At 41.6% G+C, this 19,860-nt stretch overlaps 1 protein-coding gene across 1 annotated transcript in view; it reads left to right on the top strand.

Annotated features, from left to right (window-relative positions):
- LARS2 (leucyl-tRNA synthetase 2, mitochondrial) overlaps window positions 1-19,860 on the top strand; it is a 174,505-nt gene that overhangs the window by 105,845 nt on the left and 48,800 nt on the right. The window contains exons 11-14 of the mRNA XM_021719211.1: window positions 3,292-3,407; window positions 5,547-5,830; window positions 10,335-10,433; window positions 13,333-13,470. Coding sequence (XP_021574886.1) covers window positions 3,292-3,407; window positions 5,547-5,830; window positions 10,335-10,433; window positions 13,333-13,470 — 637 coding nt within the window. The remainder of the gene's footprint in view (window positions 1-3,291; window positions 3,408-5,546; window positions 5,831-10,334; window positions 10,434-13,332; window positions 13,471-19,860) is intronic.

Below are 19,860 nucleotides of genomic sequence, written 5' to 3'. Positions count from 1 at the left end.
TGCCTGTAATTCCGGCTACTCAGAAGGCTGAGGCGGAAGGATCGCCGGAGCCCAGCAGGTCGAGGCTGCGGTGGCCGGGAGCGGCCACTGCACTCCAGTCTGGGTGACAGAGTGAGACTCCAACTCAAAAAGAAAAAAACACATAGAAACAACTGCTAAGATGGGGGTTCAAAGCACAAATGATCGATGTGGGCTGGGTTTTTGGTGAAGGCTTTGTGGAGGAGGTGAACTCAAGCTATTCAAGAAAAGGATTGTGAAACAGCAGTAAAATTAAAGGCATATTTAGAACTGTAAATTGGATGTCCTTGGCAGCCTTACTCATTCGTGAGCATTCTAAACTATCGTCATATAACAGGAAGTCTGAGAATGAACAAGAGAATGGAACCTAAGACAACTCCATGGTCCCCTCCTCTAGGTTAGACCTGACCCTGAGACAGCTCCATCCATAGTCTCCCTCCTCTAGGTTAAACCTGTGCAGCTCTCAACACCAGCATTCCTACTGGAAATTCCAGCCAGTCTCCAAGGTACCAAAACCTTGCAGAAGAAGTTATTTTCACACTTTTTTCTAGCACACAGAAAATGTAACATCTCTTAAGTTCACATTTTTGTTTCCTCATAACGCTCAGATCAGTTTTTGATAAGTTGTTTGAAGAAACATGATAGCAGGTAACTGATACGGCTGAGGAGAAATGGCAGGCAGTAAATAGTACCAAAAAGTGTTTGTGGTCAAGAAAGGAAGATGGTCATTTACTACATTCCAGAATCAGGTTTGGAATAGCTGGGAGTAATATTTAAAAGGCAACATTGTAACCACAAAATGTATTTGGCCATTGAAAGAATGTCCCAGGCCACTGAGTTAGACATGTGAGGATTGTGGACAGAGCTGTCTTAGAGTCCCTTCTCTTTCTTTCTTTTCTTTTTTTTGAGTCGGTGCCTCATTGTCACCAAGGCTAGAGTGCAGTGGCACAATCACAGCTCACACAGTCTTGACTGCTCAGACTCAAGAGATTCTTCTGTCTCAGCCTCCTAAGTAGTTGGGACTACAGGTGCACACCACCATTTCCAGCTAATTTTTTTGTAGAGATGAGGTCTCACTATGTTGCCCTGGCTGGTCTTGAACTCCTAGGCTCAAGCAATCCTCCTACCTTGTCCTCCCCAAAGTGCTGGGATGACAGGCATGAGCCACCACAACCAACCCGAGGTTCCCTTCTCTTTGTACATTCTCAGACTTCCTGTTACATGAGGATAATTTAGAATGCTCACCACAAGATAAGTCATCTGCTCACAAGCAGATGTCATTCTCTTCTGACCATTTAAACCTAGAAAGTGTATTGTTTAAAGAAATGATTCTTTCTGATACCATTATGCATTCTATAATTAGTAAAATATATTACTATAACTATCCAGAATAAACAGTAAAGGAAGCTCTTATTGATGTGGCTTTTTTGCTTGCTTGTTTGGAATTTTGAGTCAAATCACTGATACAATCTTGAAAGTTTTAAAGGAAAAATCAAATTTCTTAGATATGCATGGAAAATTATTTCTACTGTGGTCTTAATTTCCCACAATGGCATACTTTTCTAAATTGTTGCTTTTTGCCCTCCAAGAGAAGAACAGAAGCAGAAATACACAAGAAATAAAGTGGTATTTTTGCTATTTCACCTGCACTGTTAAAAACAGTTCACATTCAGGAGGGGTGTGGTGACTCAAACCTATAATCCCAGCACTTTGGGAGGCCAAGGCGAAAGGATTAACTGAGCCCACAGGTTCAAGACCTGCCTGGGCAACTTGGTGAGGCCTCGTCTCTACAATATATCAAAAAAAAATAAGTCGAGCATAGTAGCGTGCACCCGTAGTTCCAGCTACTTGGAAGGCTGAGGCGGAAGGATCGCCTGAGCCCAGCAGGTCGATGCTGGGGTGGCCGTGGGCATGCCATTGCACTCCAGCCTGGATGACAGAGTGAGACTGACTCAAAAAAAAAATTCTCATTCAGTAGAACTTCACATAACCAACTCAACTCAATGGCCTGGGACATTCTTCAAATGGCCAAATACATTTTGTGGTTATGATGTCTCCTTTTGAACATTACTTCTAGTTATTCCAAGCCCTATTTTGGCAAAATAATAAATGTCTGTTTTCCCTTCTTGACCATGAACACTTTTTGGTACTGTTTATTGCTTATCATTTGTCCTCATCCTTCAAGTCCGCTCAACATTTATTCACTACATTAGATGCTTTTTGTCAGTAATCTCAGCTAGAACACTGCAGAATATTCCATCATGTTACAGAGCTTTCATTATACCAAAGAGCTTTAGAACATGTCTCCCAACCATTCAGTCACCCTTTTACGGCAGGATTCCAGAGAAGTGGTTCCAAGGTCTGACTTCAGCATTTTATGCACTCTCCTTAGTTTTATGTCTCTTCGTTACCACATGAATGTTTGACAGATGACCCTGTAGCAGTGGTTCTCAACCAGGGGGACTGTGCCACCAGGGAACATTTGGCAATTTTGGAGACATTTTTATTTGTAGTAACTCAAGGAGTACTTCTGGCAGGGGCCAGGGATGCTGTTCAACATCCTATAATGTATAGGACAATCCCCATAACAAAGTCTATGATGTCAGCAGTACCAAAGTTGAGAAACCCTGCCCTTGCAGAACCAACAGCTGAAAACCCCAGTTTTTATGAATAGCTGAAGCCAAAACAGCAGGCCTTGGCCCTTCTGGGTAGTGGTTTATTAATGTTCGACTTCTCCTCAAGGACATATGTGGGCTTGAAGAATAAATGTCTACTCAAAATGTACTATTGCCTTTGGGGACAAAACACAATAGCCAGATTTCAACTTCCTGACTAAGTGGATTTTGCTTGGGTGCTAGGAGATGCTGGAAAGGTCAGTCCTGCTTATCGAGAGAAACTACTATCCCCTGTCACTGAGGGAATTCAAAGAAGCTTCCCCAAATGCTTGTGATTTACTGTTTCAGTGGCAAAAAGCACTCAAATCTGTGTGTCTTAGGATTACAACTAGTAAAAAAAAAAAAGAAAGAAAGAAACTAAGAAGAGGAAAAGAACTTATGGGAAATAATACCAGTATGGTCAGCTGGTTGTGTTAGGGTGGTAGGTTTCTCCAAGGCTGTTTTATTTTCCCAATTAATGTGATTTGGTTTCATAACTTCTGTAACTAAAAGCGATAATCTCCTTTAAGAAGTGAAAGCTGAATGTCAGCACTGTTGATTCTTTTGTGATTTGGGCACTTCCAAAGGAGACATTTTGTGTTTCTTCCCCTCTGAATAGGAATTCCCAGCACCAGCTTAGAGGACACCATCTTAGCCCAAACCTTGGGCCTGCCCTACTCTGAAGTCCTTGAAAGTTTGCCAGATGGCACAGAGAGACTGAGCAGCTCTGCTGAGGTTGGTACTTCATGGCACAAAACTAAGAACTTCTAAAATGATGACCTTGGTAGGAGTTTGATGAGACATTTTCCTTCTGTTGCAGATCACAACCTTCCCCTTCACTGGTTTCCCATACCTAACAGCCTCTAGCTTCATATCTTTACCATACTATTTTAGAATTGGATTTGATTTAGAGTTGACAAACCTATTCATCTATGAAAACAAAATGCAATAAATCCCCTACATATGAACAGGTTCTTTTCAGAGAGTGCATTCGTAAGTCTATTTTGTTTCTAAGTCCAACAAGGTTGCCTAGGTACCCAACTAACACAATCGGCTATATAGTACTATATTGTAATAAGTTTATAATACTTTTCAATAAATAATACATAAAAAACACAAAAAATAAATATTCTTAATCTTACAGTACAGTACCTTGGAAAGTGAAATACGCTGCGCACGGTGGCTCACGCTTACAATCTCAGCACTTTGGGAGGTGGAGGCAAGAGGATTGCCTGAGTCCAGGGGTTCGAGACCAGTGTGGCCAACTTGGCGAGACCGCATCTCTAAAATAAATTTAAAAATTAGCTGGGTGTGGTGGCATGCATCTATAGTTCCAGCTACTTGGAAGACTGAAGCAGAAGCCTGAGCCCAGCAGGTCGAGGCTGCGGTGGCCATGAGCATGCCACTATACTCCTCCAGCCTGGGTGACAAGAGTGAGACTCCAACTCAAAAAAGAAAAAGTACAGTACAGTACAACAGCTGACATACAGGAGATGACATCAAGTGAACAGACAAGAAGAGTTACTAACTGGGGGAATACAGTAATGGACTATACAGTAAAGTTCACAAAGCACAACCACTTGTAGAGGATGCACGCACATAACATCATATGCCTGACACGTGAACTAACTTACGTGATTAACCTTATGAATGCACGCTCACATCTTTTGAAAGTTGGCAACATGACTGTTGCCTTGCTAAGCTATGGTGTGGCCATGTGCTGTCTAAGCTATGACCAGGCCATGTTTCCTGGCATTGGCCCCCTTCCCTGCCTTGTGGAGGTGAATCTCCTCTTTCTCTCTCTCCTTCTAATTTAGTTTTTAAATAAACTGTATTTTCTAATCTAAAAAAAAAAGTTGGCAACTTGAAGGTCCATATGTAGGGAACTTATTGTAATTGTCTTCAATATCTGAAGGTTTATCAATTCTAAATCAAATCCAATCCTAGAATAGTGTGGTAAAGATGAAACTGAAGGCTGTTAGGTATGGGAAACCAGTGAAGGGAAAAGTTGTTATCTCGTCCAAGGAATCTTTGGTTCCTTGGAAAAGGAGACTGAAACTGGCTCCTCTTCCTGTAGGAGATATGTACTCTCCACATTAGTAATTTTATTTCCACTTAAAGTTTAACTCATTTATAGCCATGAACAGAGAAGTTGGGAGTCCTGTTTATCTGGCCAGGGTTATCTCTCTCTAGCCATATTGGCTTGATTCATGTAACTAATTTAGTTACCTGAAAAGCATCAGGTGGAAAGAGAATTTCTCTTTTGTTCTTCCCTGCTGTCTATAAAATGGGAGCATTTAAATATGTAAAGAGTGGTCTGGTTCTTCAAGTGGAGACCCCAATTTATTCATCTGCTTGCCTGAATTCTTTCTGCTTTAGGATAATATTGAATTTTTCTTTTCTGGATATTTTTCCTTCCAACAGGGGAGTAGTCATTAAAAATCCATATCATGCAGTTCTTTACTGACAGCTAAAAGCTGACATTTGATTATCTTTATCGGTATCACAGGGATCTGGTGATAAGGAGGGCCACAGAACCAGGGCCAGCTTACCTGTTAGACACAGTAGACCGAGTGCCAAGAGCTCCTGGCAGTGTTTTAATTTCTTTTACAATCAGAAGCAAAACATGAACTTTTAGGGTCAAAAATTATATTTATCTTCATGTCAGCACAGTTGTAAATATAATTTTTAATGTTTTTCTTGAGGAAGAAGGCTACAAAGGCAAAAGCACCTAGGGCTCATGAAAATCATAATATGACTCTGCATAGAACAGGTCCCTTGGGAGAGCCACACATAAACATGACAGCACTGGTGGTAACGCAGTGGTGGTAACTTCTGCAGGGAAGAACGTGCTGTCTCTTCTTTCTCTCTCAGTTCACAGGTATGACCCGGCAGGATGCTTTTCTAGCCCTGACGCACAAAGCCCGGGAGAAGAGAGTGGGTGGAGACGTGACAAGTGATAAACTGAAAGATTGGCTGATCTCACGGCAGCGGTACTGGGGCACGCCAATCCCGATTGTCCACTGCCCCACCTGTGGCCCTATGCCTGTGCCCCTGGAGGACTTGCCCGTGACCTTGCCTAACATCACGTCTTTCACCGGCAAGGGAGGCTCCCCACTGGCCACAGCTTCAGAGTGGGTGAACTGCTCCTGCCCGAGGTAAGGAGACATGTCCCCATAAGTATGACTGTGCCTATGGCCTCAGCACCCTGCTAGGGTTTTAGACACTCTCCTCCCTCCTGGTATTACTCTGCTTCCTTTTTCTGTGACTTCCACCAAGCTGGAAAGAATACCACAGGTCTTTGGAAACCTTTCAGAGGAGTGTCTGGAATTCGTGGCCAGCCTCTGAGATGGGTGCCCTCCCCTCTCCTCTAAACTGTTGGAAGCAGCAGTGTCCGTTCAGCTCTATCCTAGAAACATCTGCTCCAACTGATGGAAAAGCTCTAAATTTTCCTCTCGGCTTTGTGAAAGACTATGTTCTCCCATTTTATATTCCAAAGAACTTCGTGGAGATGAGAGAAAAGGTTTTCTCTTCTCTGCCTTGCCGTGCTCCAATATAGTGACTGTGATAACAGTGGAGATTTTATCACAAGTAGCAGAGTAATAGCTAAGACAGTGAGTGTGCTCAGGGGCTTCGTTCTTAATATACTGAAACACAGCATATTTCCTTTCTCCTATTTTAGAAGTGAAATTTTTTTTTTTTCAATTCACTGGCATGTCTCCAGTGTGATTTTTATGATGCTGTATCAGCTGATTAAACAAATAGCAGCTACCAAGCTTTTAGTGTTTTCTTTCTTCCTTCTGTGTGGAGAAGCCATTTTTCTCTGCCTTATAGATAATTATGAGGATGTTTTGAAATAATTTAGTCCTCTGCCAGTATAGAGCTAAATTACTGGGTTGGCAATTTGGTAGCCACATCATGTAATTGAAAGTCTCAGCTGGGAAGTCAGACAGTAATGCATTCAAGCCTGGTATCTCATAACTAGATGTCCAGCCTTGGGAAAGTCACTTACCTTCTCTGATCTTCAGTTCCCTCATCAGGAACTAAAATAACCCCCCTGAAGCTATTCCAAAGACTAGGATTAGCACACACTATCCTGCATGGTGACACCTAGCAGGTATTCAATAAACGGAAACATCCTACCAGGTACTTGCCATCCATTCTCCCAGGTCCTCACCCGTGTGGTTTTGAAATTCAAGATGGAGCTTGTAGACAGGCTCGTAGGAAACTCTGGGCCATTTTGGAGTAAGAAATGTGGGCTCCAGGAAGAAAATAGCACACATTCAGTGTTAATAAACAGTGACAAAGGGCTTCCCTACCAGAGACATTGGTGGCTACAGATAACGTAGCAGATGTAGCCTTGTTGGTGAGGATAAGGCTTCCTACCCTAGCTTCAGAATTCCTGGAGGCAAGTGCTCAGGTCTTGGCATTAGTCGGGGCTCCCTGTATGATCCTAATGAGCATCCAAGGCTGAGAGCTACCAAGACAAGGCTGAAAGCTACCAAGTGTGGCCATGCAAGACAGCACAGTGGTATCATCTACAGGCACCAGGACCTAGTTCTTCATCTACAAAATGGGAATATGAGTAGTATCTGTCTTATAATTTGCAGGTTTATTGGGGATTAAATTAGGTAATAACCCATGAAGTATCTGACTCATTGCCGGCTACCTGTTGCTAGTATTATTACTACTGAAGCTAATACTGATAACGTCATTGCCATCATCTATCCTTTCTATCCCTCCTGCTTACCATGTGACCTTTTCCTTATCATCTAGTTTTTAATATCAGCAACAAAACATGTTAGTTGTCTTCAACAGAACCATTAAAAAGGAAATCAGGCCGGGAGCAATGGCTCATACCTGTAACCCCAGTACTCTCCGAGGCCAATGTGGAAGAATTGTTCGAGGCCAGCCTGGGCAACATAGCGAGACCCGTCTCTACAAAATAAAAAAATTAATAAAATGGAAATCAGCATAACTAGTGTTAGCCAGATGTTATTCCATTTTTAAATTGAGCCCTACATTTTTTCCCTCACTTGCACAAGTTAGGTGAGGGAGAAAAAGTAACCTTTATCTTCTAATTATTTCCCAAAATAGTACCCATGTTCTGGTTGATTGCACTCCAAATAAAAAGACCTGGCTTTAATTTAGAGATGCACTGTTGAGATCAGCTTCTTATAGCAGCCCTGGGTGGTAGGAAACAGGATTTCCTGAGGGTTGTCTCTGACAAATTCCTACCCTTAGGGACCACCGCTGTTTTCAGTAGGGGGCGCCCTGATTAAAGTGCAGGGGACCCCTGGGGTCCCAGAGACCTGTCAGATCTGGGACTTGCATGCTCTCTACTCAGCCACTTGCATTTAATCAGCTGGCATGGGGTCAGGGGGTGTGGGTGGCAGATTAGCTGTTTTCTTGAATGATATTTGTAAAGCCAATATGAACCACTTCACAAATGGAAGATATAAATGCAGTCCTTCTTTTCTTTTTTTTTTGAGTTGGACTCTCACTCTGTCCGCTGCCGGCCACCGCAGCCTCGACCTGCTGGGCTCCGGCGATCCTTCCACCTCAGCCTTCCAAGTAGCTGGAACTACAGGCGCATGCTACCACGCCCAGCTAATTTTTTGATTTATTGTAGAGATGAGGTCTCGCCAAGTTGCCCAGGTGGGTCTCGAACCCGTGGGCTCCGGCGATCCTTCCACCTCAGCCTCCCAAGGCGCGGGGTTACAGGCTAAGCCACCGAGCCCGGCTTTTCTTTTCTTTTTAAATTAAAAATAGACTCAAGCCCTTGCATGCTAAATTAGCAGAAGACTCATCAGTTCCTCCTGGGACTCTATCCCTCCTCTCCAAATTCTCCAAGAACCTCCAGAACTTACACTGCCCAAAGTGAGGTATTTGGAGAGGCAATTGGCCTCACATCCATGCCTCGAGAGGGAGAGCCAGGAATGGGAGCTGCATGCCCCTGCTGTCACTTCACACTGCCACACAGTGGCCCTGTTGGCAGCGGGCTCTACCCACTAGACAGAAGATGCTGGCTCACTGCTTATCCAGGCCTAGAAGAGTCTTTATGGAGGCTAAACCCACCTCTGTGCTAGACCTGACCTAGGGCACCCTCCCTGGAGTTCCTAGGTGGTGTGGCTTTTGGCACCTGGTTCTTTCAGGCCCCCATCCTAGGAATGTTTTTAGGAATTCATGTACAGCCAGGCGTGGTGGCTCATGCCTGTAATCCCAGTACTTTGGGAGGTGGAGGCAAGAGGATTGCCTGAGTCTACGGTTTCGAGACCAGCCCGGGCAATTATGACAAGACCTTGTCTCTACAATAAATCAAAAAATTAGCCAGGCATGGTGCTGCATGCCTGTAGTTTCAGCTACTTGGAAGGCTAAGGTGGAAGGATCGCCTGAACCCAGCAAGTCGAGGCTGCAGTAGCCAGAGTGAGACTCTGACTCAAAAAAAAAAAAAAAAGAATTTATGTAGCTGTTGAACCCTTGTAAGACCATGTTCTTCCCTGGGTGTCTCCATCCCTAGGAAGGGATTGCTTTTTCTTTTTATCCCTTCACACACCAAGTATCTCACTTTATTCTGTCTTGAACACTAGGGCTCTCTTTACCCTTCCATAAGGACCCTCTCTTTAGGCAATGGTGTGGTAGTAAACATGTAATAACCAGCTCTCTGGAAGAGGGTCCTGATTTGTAGCTTTAGCCAATTTCTGTGATGTGCATACTCCCACCAGGATTAATTCCAAGCTACCAGCTTGATGTCACTTGGCACAGAGTTGGGAAGAGATGCTAACAATTGATTCTCATAACTGATATGAGCTGGCTCTAGCACCCACAGCCTCTGGGGCTTCCAAGATGATTTATCTTCCTCAGGTCATCCCAGCAGATTTCTGCAACCCTCACCTTAGAGCAGAAGTAGAAAAAAACCCAAGTGTATTTTCAACACACCTCCCTACATTTGGCTTTCAGTTCTCTTCATAAGCATCATAAAGTAGGCATTGGCTAAAGGCAGCCTTGACATGCCTCGAACAAAAGAGACGCTTTAGTGCACAAAAGAGACTCTTAATTTTTGTCCTTTTGAGTGGTTAGATTTTTCTACCAGGTTAAATTCAGAGCAGTGGAGAATAAGGCTTTTAATTGTTGAAAACTGAAATTTTATTTTGTAGATTTCTTTAAAACATCATGTTCTGTACAATACAAAAAGAGAGCTTTCTCTGAATTGTCTTTTCGTGATGTGTCATTATTCTTAGGACATTTTAAATTCATACTCATCATAGCTCTCTCAAAAGTTAGTGCATTTAAAATTTTAAAAAAAAACCCAGCCGGGTGTGGTGGCTCGTGCCTGTAATATAATGCTTTGGGATGCTGAGGCAGGATTGCTGGAGTCGAGGAGTTTGAGACCAGCCTAGGCAACATAGTAAGACCTCATCTCTATAAAAAAAATCAAAAATATTAGCTGGGCGTGATGGCATACAACTAGCCCCAGCTACTCCAGCTGCACAGGAGGCTATGGTAGAAGGATTGCCTGAACCCAGGAGATTGAGGCTGCAGTGAGCCATGTTCATGCCACTGCACTCCAGCCTGGGCAAGAGAGTAAGACCCCAATTCAAAACAAACAAACAAAAACATTTTTTTAAAGAAACCAATTGATGAATTTCATTGATTTCTTAGGTGCAAGGGAGCAGCCAAGAGAGAGACAGACACAATGGATACCTTCGTTGATTCTGCTTGGTACTACTTCAGGTACACTGACCCTCACAATCCTCACAGGTAAAGCCCCTGCTGAAATATTTGAGCATGTGTCAGTTTGGGTTCTCCAAGAAGCAAAGACCAAGATGGAATTAGATGAGCAAGAGATTTCTTGGGGGAAACACCTAAACAGGAGAAAGGGAAGAGGAGCAGGAATAGGCAGTGAGCCCTTAGACCGTGATGCAGGTGTCACGGTGTGAAAGGGGAAGGAGAGGGAGGGAGGATCACATGGAAGGGGCTCTGACCACAGCACAGCTCTGAGGCAGCCTCAGCCCAGCTAGTGGGAAGCCCCAAGCAAAACTTGTCCTTTCCAGAGTCCCAAGTCAGGCAGAAATGGCTCTGCTCCAGTCCCCTCCCTCTAGCCTCCTGCGAGCAGCCTGGGAGAGCATGGATTGGCATGAACCCCAGGGTGGATGCACAAATGCAGCAGCGAGGAGCTGTCGGTCAGATGTGCTCCCCAGCAGGCTTTCTTGAAAGAAGTGTGTTAAATTATTAAGTTAAACTATTCACAGCCAAGTCAATCCTAAGTACAAGACAAATGAAAAACAGAAGGAGGAAGGAAATACTATTGCAATACCCTCTTTGTGATGACCTGCAAGTATATGATTGTAAAGATGTGATGTTATGTATTTAACTGAAAATAATGATGTAAGCAAACAGGAAGTGTGTGTGGGAGGGGAGCATTGTCTTTCATCAGATACAACCCATAGAAAATCTCCCAAAGGGATAAATCAATAAAGATGATAAACATATTTTTAAATAATTGCCAGGAGAAAAAGCAAACAGATTTACAAATGGCTAAGCGACAGACCTGAGGGGAAGGAAAGAGTCAGCGCTAGAGACCACTGTTTTTCATTTCAAACCTTTCAGTACAGTTTGATTTTTCAGCTGTATTCATGTGTTTCTTTGACAAAATAAAGAGAAAGAAAGAAGAAGAAACAAATGAAGGGAAGAACAGTGAGTAGCTAGGTAAAGAAAGAATGAGAGCTAAAGGAAACTATTCCAGGAAAAAACACAATACTGTGCTTAAAAGGACCTTGCAGAATTGCTCGTGTCCATGGCAGAAACACTCTGGAACCCTGTTGTCTACATATGAAAATGACTCGTTATTCTTCATTGGTTGTGCATTATCTGTTTCTAATAAGACAGTGCTCCTGCCCTTCCCTGCCAGAATCCTGACCTGTAGTCTTGCGATTCTATATTTGAGTTCATTTCAGAAATGAGTGGAATCCTGGGTAAACCATACCCCAAAAGGTAGAAAGGGTACATAGTGACACCTGGGGCTGGGAACCACCAGTATGGCCCTGTCTGGCCTACAGAGGGACTTCCTCTTCCCAGATCTTCCACCTGGAAGGAACCCTGTAGGTAAAAGCATTCCATTTAGGAACAGCTGGTTTAGAATGCAAGTGAGGGCAGGCTCTTTACCTTCTCACAGTGCTTTAAAGCAAAGCCTTCCTACAGATGGGAGAGACTCCAGATTAAAGTGGGGGGGGACCCTTGTCTGGTGGGAGATACCTCCTGAGACCTTCACAGCCCCTGGTTTGTGAATACCTCAGAGTACTTCATTTCCCTCATGACATGCCATCGTTAGTTTCAGCCCTGGCTGGTGGTCTCACTAGGATGCTTTCCTGGGTGTATCGTAAATCCCACTTATAGCTACCTCCAACATTTCACTCCTTAATTTATCCCAAACTTGTTTTCCGACTAAATACCATACTTTACTTCCCTTTCCTGTCGCTTGGATTGGCAGTTGAATTTCTTTAGGGAACCATTTTTCACAAAATTAAAAAAAAAAAAAAGCTTTTAAAATTTTACCAGAATTCTGGCACAGTGACCAGAGGAGACAACACGAAGCTACATTAAGACAGCAAATGTGTGATGGTGACCAAGCTTATCTGACCCCAGAGCTGGAGTCCATACTGAGAGAAAAGTGCCTTGAGGTGCAGGGGAGAAAATTCACAAATACCTGAAATCCTCCAAAGGCAGAGGTTTCCTTGATTGGCTGACCTCAAGGAAGGTCCTTACCTTGGGAGTGAGAACCCTGTCCCCAACCAATGCTACCCCCTCCCCCAGGGTCCCAGCCAGAAAACTGAGGAAGTGATTTTTTTTCCCTCTCCAGAGTCCCTTAGGACTGGGGAATATGAGGAAGCTTTTCTTATCTGTTGGCTAAATAGTATCTATTGGGTGAGAGTGAGTTATTATTTTATAACAATTTGCTTAGCCTAAGGATGCTTCTTTGCATTCAGTAAGCCATACACAGGCTCTTGCTGACTGTCTGTATTTTAAGGCTAACTTTAAAAATAAGATTGAACATCTAATTTAAAATAAACACTTAAGTATCTTCATGTTAGTCTTCATTGTAAATGCCACATTGCCCTCTATTGGTAAGAACTCTAAAATCTCAACTGTCTAATAATAATAAAAATTAAAGTAAATCTAGATATTCAGATATGCATTATACCAAGATGCCTTTTATTGTTGGTATGTTTCCTCTTGTCTTCATTTTATATACAAGTTGTGTTTGTTAAAATATATCAGTAATGTCTTCTGTAACTGTTTTCCTAAATTTTGTAAATTAGCACTGATCTGACCTTTTTTCTTTTATTTTTATGTGTTTATGTATGTATGTATTTATTTATTTTGAGTAAAGGCCTCACTCTGTTGCCCAGGCTAAAGCACAGTGGCATGATCACAGCTCACCTCAGCCTCAACTTCTAGGCCCAGGCCATCCTTCTGCCTCAGTCTCCCGTTTTTTTCTCTTTTATTATATAAGCTTTTCTCTTATTATAATAATAGAAAGCCACTATTTTTCTCTGACATAATTTATTTCAGGGCATATGCACATTACAATAGGTCTGTTTAATTTACACAATTGTGTCAAAGCAGGTTTTTAAAAAATACCCATTTCTCTTTCTTCCAGCCCTTTTAACACAGCGTTGGCAGATTACTGGATGCCTGTGGATTTGTACATTGGTGGGAAAGAACATGCTGTCATGCATTTGTTCTATGCAAGATTCTTTAGTCATTTTTGCCACAATCAAAAAATGGTCAAACACAGGTAAGCATTTGTACTGCTTTGCAAAAGAATTGCATTCCATGAATAGCAACTTGGAGCAGGTGTCAGTTCTTCTGAAGCAAAACAAAGTAAATACATGTAGCAGATGAATCCTATTTTTCTTTACTTTTCTTTTTCTTTGGAGTCAGAGTTTCACTCTGTCACCCAGGCTGGAGTGCAGTGGCACGCTCATGTCCATCGCAACCTCAACCTGCTGAGCTCGGGTGATCCTTCCACCTCAGCCTTCCAAGCAGTTGGAACCAAAGGCGTGTACCACCACGCCCGGCTAATTTTTTAATTTATTGTAGAGATGAAGGCCTGCCAATTTGCCCAGGTTGGTCTCGAACCCCTAGGCTCAAGCAGTCCTCTCACCTCAGCCTCCAAAGTGCTGTGATTATAGGCGTGAGCTACTGTGCCCGGACCTATTTTTTCCAAGTATAGTTTAGAGGTCAATGTCAGCCATTTGAGGTACATTTCTATTGCTTAATCAGTTCTGGCATGTGATGTTGTGTGCTTGCATAGAAGCTTCAGTGCTTCTCTGCTTAACTTTGTTAAGTAATTTGAGGTATTTTTACTTGTGAGGTACAGAGGAGTGGTCCATAATGTTATAGGGTTTTTTTTTTTTTTTTGAGTTGGAATCTCACTCTGTCACCCATCCACCGCAGCCTCGACCTGCTGGGCTCCAGCGATCCTTCCACCTCAACCTTCCAAGTAGCCAGAACTACAGGTGTGTGCAACCACGCCCGGCTAATTTTTGGTTTATTGTAGAGACGAGATCTCGCCAAGTTGCCCAGTTGGGTCTCCAACCCGCGGGCTCAGGCAATCCACTCACCTCAGCCTCCCAGAGTGCTGGAATTGCAGGCTGAGCCACCAAGCCCAGCCTATAGGGCTTTTTATAGCATCTCACGTGTTCATATTTATTTTCCAGTCCTTCTGTGTAAGCTCTGTTTCTAAGTTTGGCTGAATCCTGCCTTGATATATTATGCTGATAAATGTATATAATGGATCAGAAATAAAGAATTGTAGTCTATTATAAAATTATTGGTGAATTATTTTCCGGTTGACCTATAGTTTTTTCCTCATGATGTCCAGAAAAACATTTTTGCTTTTTTCCCTTGAAATATACCATATAGACACCTGATATATTGAATGTATTGTACAATTTGAAAAACAAAATGAGCATACATGTCCCACTCCCCAGTTTAAGAGTTAGAATATTGGACTGGGCGCAGTGGCTCATGACTGTAATCCCAGCACTTTGGGAGGTGGAGGTGAGAGGATTGCCTGAGCCCAGGGGTTTGAGACCAGCCTAGACAACTTGGAAAGACCTCATCTCTACAATAAATCAAGAAAAATTAACCGGCATGACACATTTATTTACAAGAAAACGAGGAATTCAAAACTCAGGATATGTATTAGCTAGGGTAGAGGTGACCATGCAGGAAGAGGGATATATGATTGGAGAGGGGAACCCTGGGTATTCTAAGGTAGCTGTAATATTCTCTCCCTCTTTTTTTTTGAGTCAGAGCCTCACTCTGTCGCCCAGGCTAGAGTGCAGTGGCATGCTCACAGCCATCACAGCCTCGACCTGCTGGTTAATGTAGAGTCTTTCCGCCTCGGCCTTCCAAGTAGCTGGGACCAATGGCACATGTCACCATACCCAGCTAATTTCTTTTTTTTTTTTAACTGTAGGGACGAAGTTTCACCATGTTACCCAGGCTAACTTCTGCATATATTTTTAAACAATATATATTGCTTGGTTTTCCTGTGTTTGAACTTTGCATAAGTAGAGTCATATTTCATGTATTCTGTCTTTGCTTCCCTTACTCAACATTTTTTGAGATTCAGTAATGTTGATGCATGAAATTATATTTCATTTGTGTCTCACTGCTGCATGGTATTCCATTATATAGAATGGAATTTCTAGTATATAACTCAGTTTATATATTCATACCACCATTAATGATTGTTGGACTGTTTTGTGCAGTTATAAACAAAACTACCATGAACATTCTTGCACATGATTCCTGACATATGTGTGTCAGCATTTCTTTAGGATGTGTACTTAAGGGTAGAATTGGTTGATTTAGGATATGCACATGTTCAGCTTTACTATGAGACACCAAACTGTTTTCCATAGTGGTTACATAAACTTACACTACCACCAGTAGAGATGAGGGTTCCCATGGCTTTACATCTTCATCCACACTTTGTATTATACAACTTAAGTTTCACCAAACCGTTGGATATAATAGGTCACTTTGTGAGTTAAATTTGAACTTAAAGACACTGATTACCTAATGAAGTTTAGCATGTTTTAAATATGTTTATGGATCTCTGTGTTTCTTCTTCCATTAAATCCCTGTTTGTGTCCTTTGCTCATATTTTTTCTGGTTTGTTTGCCTTTGATTGATTTGTGAGAGTTCTTTAAATATTCTGGATAGTAATCCTTTTTCAGTTGTATGTGTTGCAAGTATTTTTTCCTAGTTCTTGGCTTGTCTTATTTTTAAGGTGTCTTTTGATGAACAGAAATTCTTAACTTAATGTAGTAAGACGTAATCGTATTTTCCTTTGTGGCTCTTGCTTTTAGTTTCTCAGCATTGTTGATGAAACAGTTCTTCCTTATCCCTACTGATCTGTAGTGCCCTCTCCCATCAGAAATCAAGTTGATAGGATCTTTATTATGTCCACTGGTCTATTTGCTTTTATTGATTGCCTTTATTATTTTAATTTTACAAGTCTTGATATCCAGTAAGGAAAGTCCACCTACTTTGTTCTTTTTCTTCAGGAGAATCTTGGCTATGATTCGACCTTTGCTCCTCCATATACATTTTAGATCTATTGGGAGTTTAATTGCAGTTGCACTGAAATTGTATGTTTACCAATGTCTTTTCTCACTCTTCCTTCTTGTATCTCTGACCTTAACATCGGAAATCATTTTCCTTTTGTCTAAAATATATACTTTAGGATGTCTTTTATTTTCTTCAGTGAAGGTCTATCTCCTAGGTCTTATTTGTTTGAAAATATATTTATTTTAAGCTTGTTATTTTAAACTTCATTTTTAAAAGATGGTTTTGTTTAGTACAGAATTTAAGTTTTCATTTTTTTCTCAGGCCATTTTCTAGCTTTCGTTGTAGCTGTTGAGAAATCAACAGTAGTTATAGATTAGTTTGTCATTCTTCATTAGATGATTCATCTTTTCTCTGTTTGCTGTTAAGGTATTCTCTGTCTTTAGTGTCTTGAAGTTTATCTGCTATATCTAGGTATGGATTTCTTCTTATTCATTCTGCTTGAGATTTCAGGCTTCTTAAATCTGTAAGATGGTGTCTCCAAAATTCTCTGTCACTGTCTCTCCAAATATTATCTTTCTTGTCACATTCTCCCTGTTTCCTTCTTTTATAACTTTGATTAGATGTATTTAGACCACTTTAGTCTATGTTCCATATATTTTATTTATTCTTTAACATTACCTATCTCTGTTTCCCCAGGCTGCATTCTGGGTAATTTCTTTATATCTATCTTCTAGTTTCTAATAGTCTCTACTTTTCTAATCTGCTGATTAACCCATTCTTTGAAGTTTTTGAATTTCCATTCTATTTCGAGACCAGCCTGGGCAACTTGATGAGACCTCATCTCTACAATAAATTTTTAAAAATTAGCCAGACATGGTGGTGCATGCCTGTAGTTCCAGCTACTTGGAAGACTGAGGCAGAAGGATCGCCTGAGCCCAGTAGGTCAAGGCTGCTGTGGCTGTGAGTGTGCCACTGCACTTCAGTCTAGGCTACAGAGTGAGACTCTGGCTCAAAATGAATAAATAAATAAATAATTTTAAAAATTCAATTATTTTATTCCTCATTTCTAGAAATTCTGTGCTTTTTAAGTCTCCTTTGTTGTTTTTATAGTCTAATCTTACTGTATTCCAAGTCTTCATTTTAAAAATATATTAAACATAACTATATTGTATTATCTGACTGATAATTCTATATCTAAGGTAATTGTGGGTCTGATTTAGTCATTTGTTGTTTCTACTGTTCTCACTCGTGATGTCTAGCTCCTTGGTGTGTGTGTGTGTGTGTGTGTGTGTGTGTGTGTGTGTGTGTGTGTGTGTGTGTATGTGTGTGTGTGTGTGTGTGTGTGTGTGTACTAACTGTGAGCTTATATTCCTTGAACTGTTCTTTATGGGAACTCCTTGGTGCCTCTTTGCTAGAGATGATTTGTGTTAGTTCTCTCTGTTGCCTGGAGATGCAACCAACCCAAGACAACTTTGAATTAAATTTTATGCTTGAGGTTTTCAGGGCCATACAGGTAGCATGAATTCAGTCCCAAAGTCATGTGTTGATCAACTTATGTTTGCAGATTCTCAGGAGAGATATTTTTCTTTCCTTCCACACATATCACCATGGTTAACAGAGGCAAGTTTCCTTGCTTTTCTTTTCTAAACCACAGGTTTATTTCTAGTTCACCTTTACATAGACATTTCCTGCCTTATTTGAGATCTTCTCCTGGACTCCCAAGGTTGGTTGGACTCCAGGTTTTGTGTCTCGCCTTTTGTGTTCCATGCTGGGCTCAAAAGTTCAGGATCTCTGGGGTTCCATAAATAACCCCAGGGTGGAAGCTGGCTTCAGGGACTACATTTCTTTACTTGGGTTGTGTTTCGGTTTGTTTTGTTGTTGTTCTTGTTATTTTTACTTTTTGCCAGCTCAATGACAGATTCAAAGCAATGTATTTTATATCCCATCTGTCTTTTTCGCTTATTTTTTTATCAGGACAGTAATTCAGGCTCTCTTGTCTGCCATACTGCCAGAAGCATAACTCCTGAATTTTTTTTTTTAGTTGTCATTGTGGTTTTTAAAATTTGTTTATGTAATAAAATAATCCGTTAGAATTTTTTTTATTTTTTTATTTTTTTGAGTTGGAGTCTCACTCTGTCACCCAGACTGGAGTGCAGTGGCCGCTCCCGGCCACCGCAGCCTTGACCTGCTGGGCTCCGGCGATCCTTCCGCCTCAGCCTTCTGAGTAGCTGGAATTACAGGCATGTGCTACCACGCCCGGCTGATTTTTTGATTTATTGTAGAGATGAGGTCTCGCCAAGTTGCCCAGGCAGGTCTCGAACCCACGGGCTCAGGCAATTCACTCATCTCAGCCTCCCAAAGCGTGGGATTACAGGCTAAGCCACCGAGCCTGGCTAGATATTATTGTCTGATTATCTTCCTAGCCAGATAACCCATGTTAACAATTTTTTAAAAAGTAATACATGTCTAAGAGTAAAAGCTTTTAACTGTACAGAAAGTGAACATTGATATCAACCACACTGAATCTCACTCTTTATTCCTTTCCTTAACTTTTAAGTTTCTTTTGATTTCTTCAGAAAAGTATTTTGCTTATCTCTACATATGTGTTTTATTGATACACTTATTTTAAATGTTATCTGTATTGCATATATGTCCTTTGCTTCTTTGATTCAATAATATAACTTGATGGTCTTTTTATATCAGCACATACAAATATCTCATTCTTTTAAATTTATGCATAGAATTCCATTGTATGAATATACTATAATTTATTTAAGCATTCACCTATATTTCCAATTACTGTTACAAAAAAAAGTCTAGTGACTCTATATTTTTAGCAAGTATTTGGGAGAATATCTGTAGTATTAAGTTTTAGCACTGGGCAATTCTGGATTAAAGAATTTGCTTTTTAAATTTTGATAGATAAAAAATACATAACTTTTAAAACTTTATGTATTTTTTAAATACATAACTTTAAAAACTTTTAATCCAAGTGTATACATGGATTAAAACAGTAATGCAGACTGAAACCAAGTTTCATTAAAACGAAGCACACTAGCCAGGCTCGGTGGCTCAGCTTGTAATCCCACACCTTTGGGAGGCTGAGGTGAGTGGATTGCCTGAGCCCGCGGGTTCGAGACCCGCCTGGGCAGCAAGACCTCATCTCTACAATAAATCAAAAAAAAAATCAGCTGGGCGTGGTAGTGCATGCCTGTAATTCCGGCTACTTGGAAGGCTGAGGCGGAAGGATTGCCGGAGTCCAGCAGGTCGAGGCTGCGGTGACCGGGAGCGGCCACTGCACTCCAGTCTGGGCGACAGAGTGAGACTCCGACTCAAAAAACAAAACAAAACAAAAACCGAAGCACTTGCCTGAGCCCGAGGGTTTGAGACCCGCCTGGGCAGCGAGACCTCATCTCTACAATAAATAAAAAAATCAGCCGGGCGTGGTGGCGCATGCCTGTAATTCCGGCTACTCGGAAGGCTGAAGCGGAAGAATCACCGGAGCCCAGCAGGCTAAGGCTGCGGTGGCCGGGAACGGCCACTGCACTCCAGTCTGGGTGACAGAGCGAGACTCCAACTCAAAAAAAAAAAAAAAAAAAAA

Source organism: Carlito syrichta, unplaced genomic scaffold (genome assembly GCF_000164805.1).
Source record: "Carlito syrichta isolate Samal-C Ts95f unplaced genomic scaffold, Tarsius_syrichta-2.0.1 Scaffold314306, whole genome shotgun sequence".
Taxonomy (NCBI): domain Eukaryota; kingdom Metazoa; phylum Chordata; class Mammalia; order Primates; family Tarsiidae; genus Carlito; species Carlito syrichta.
Note: the sequence above shows the minus strand (reverse complement) of the source record. Positions and strands in the feature narration are given on the sequence as shown.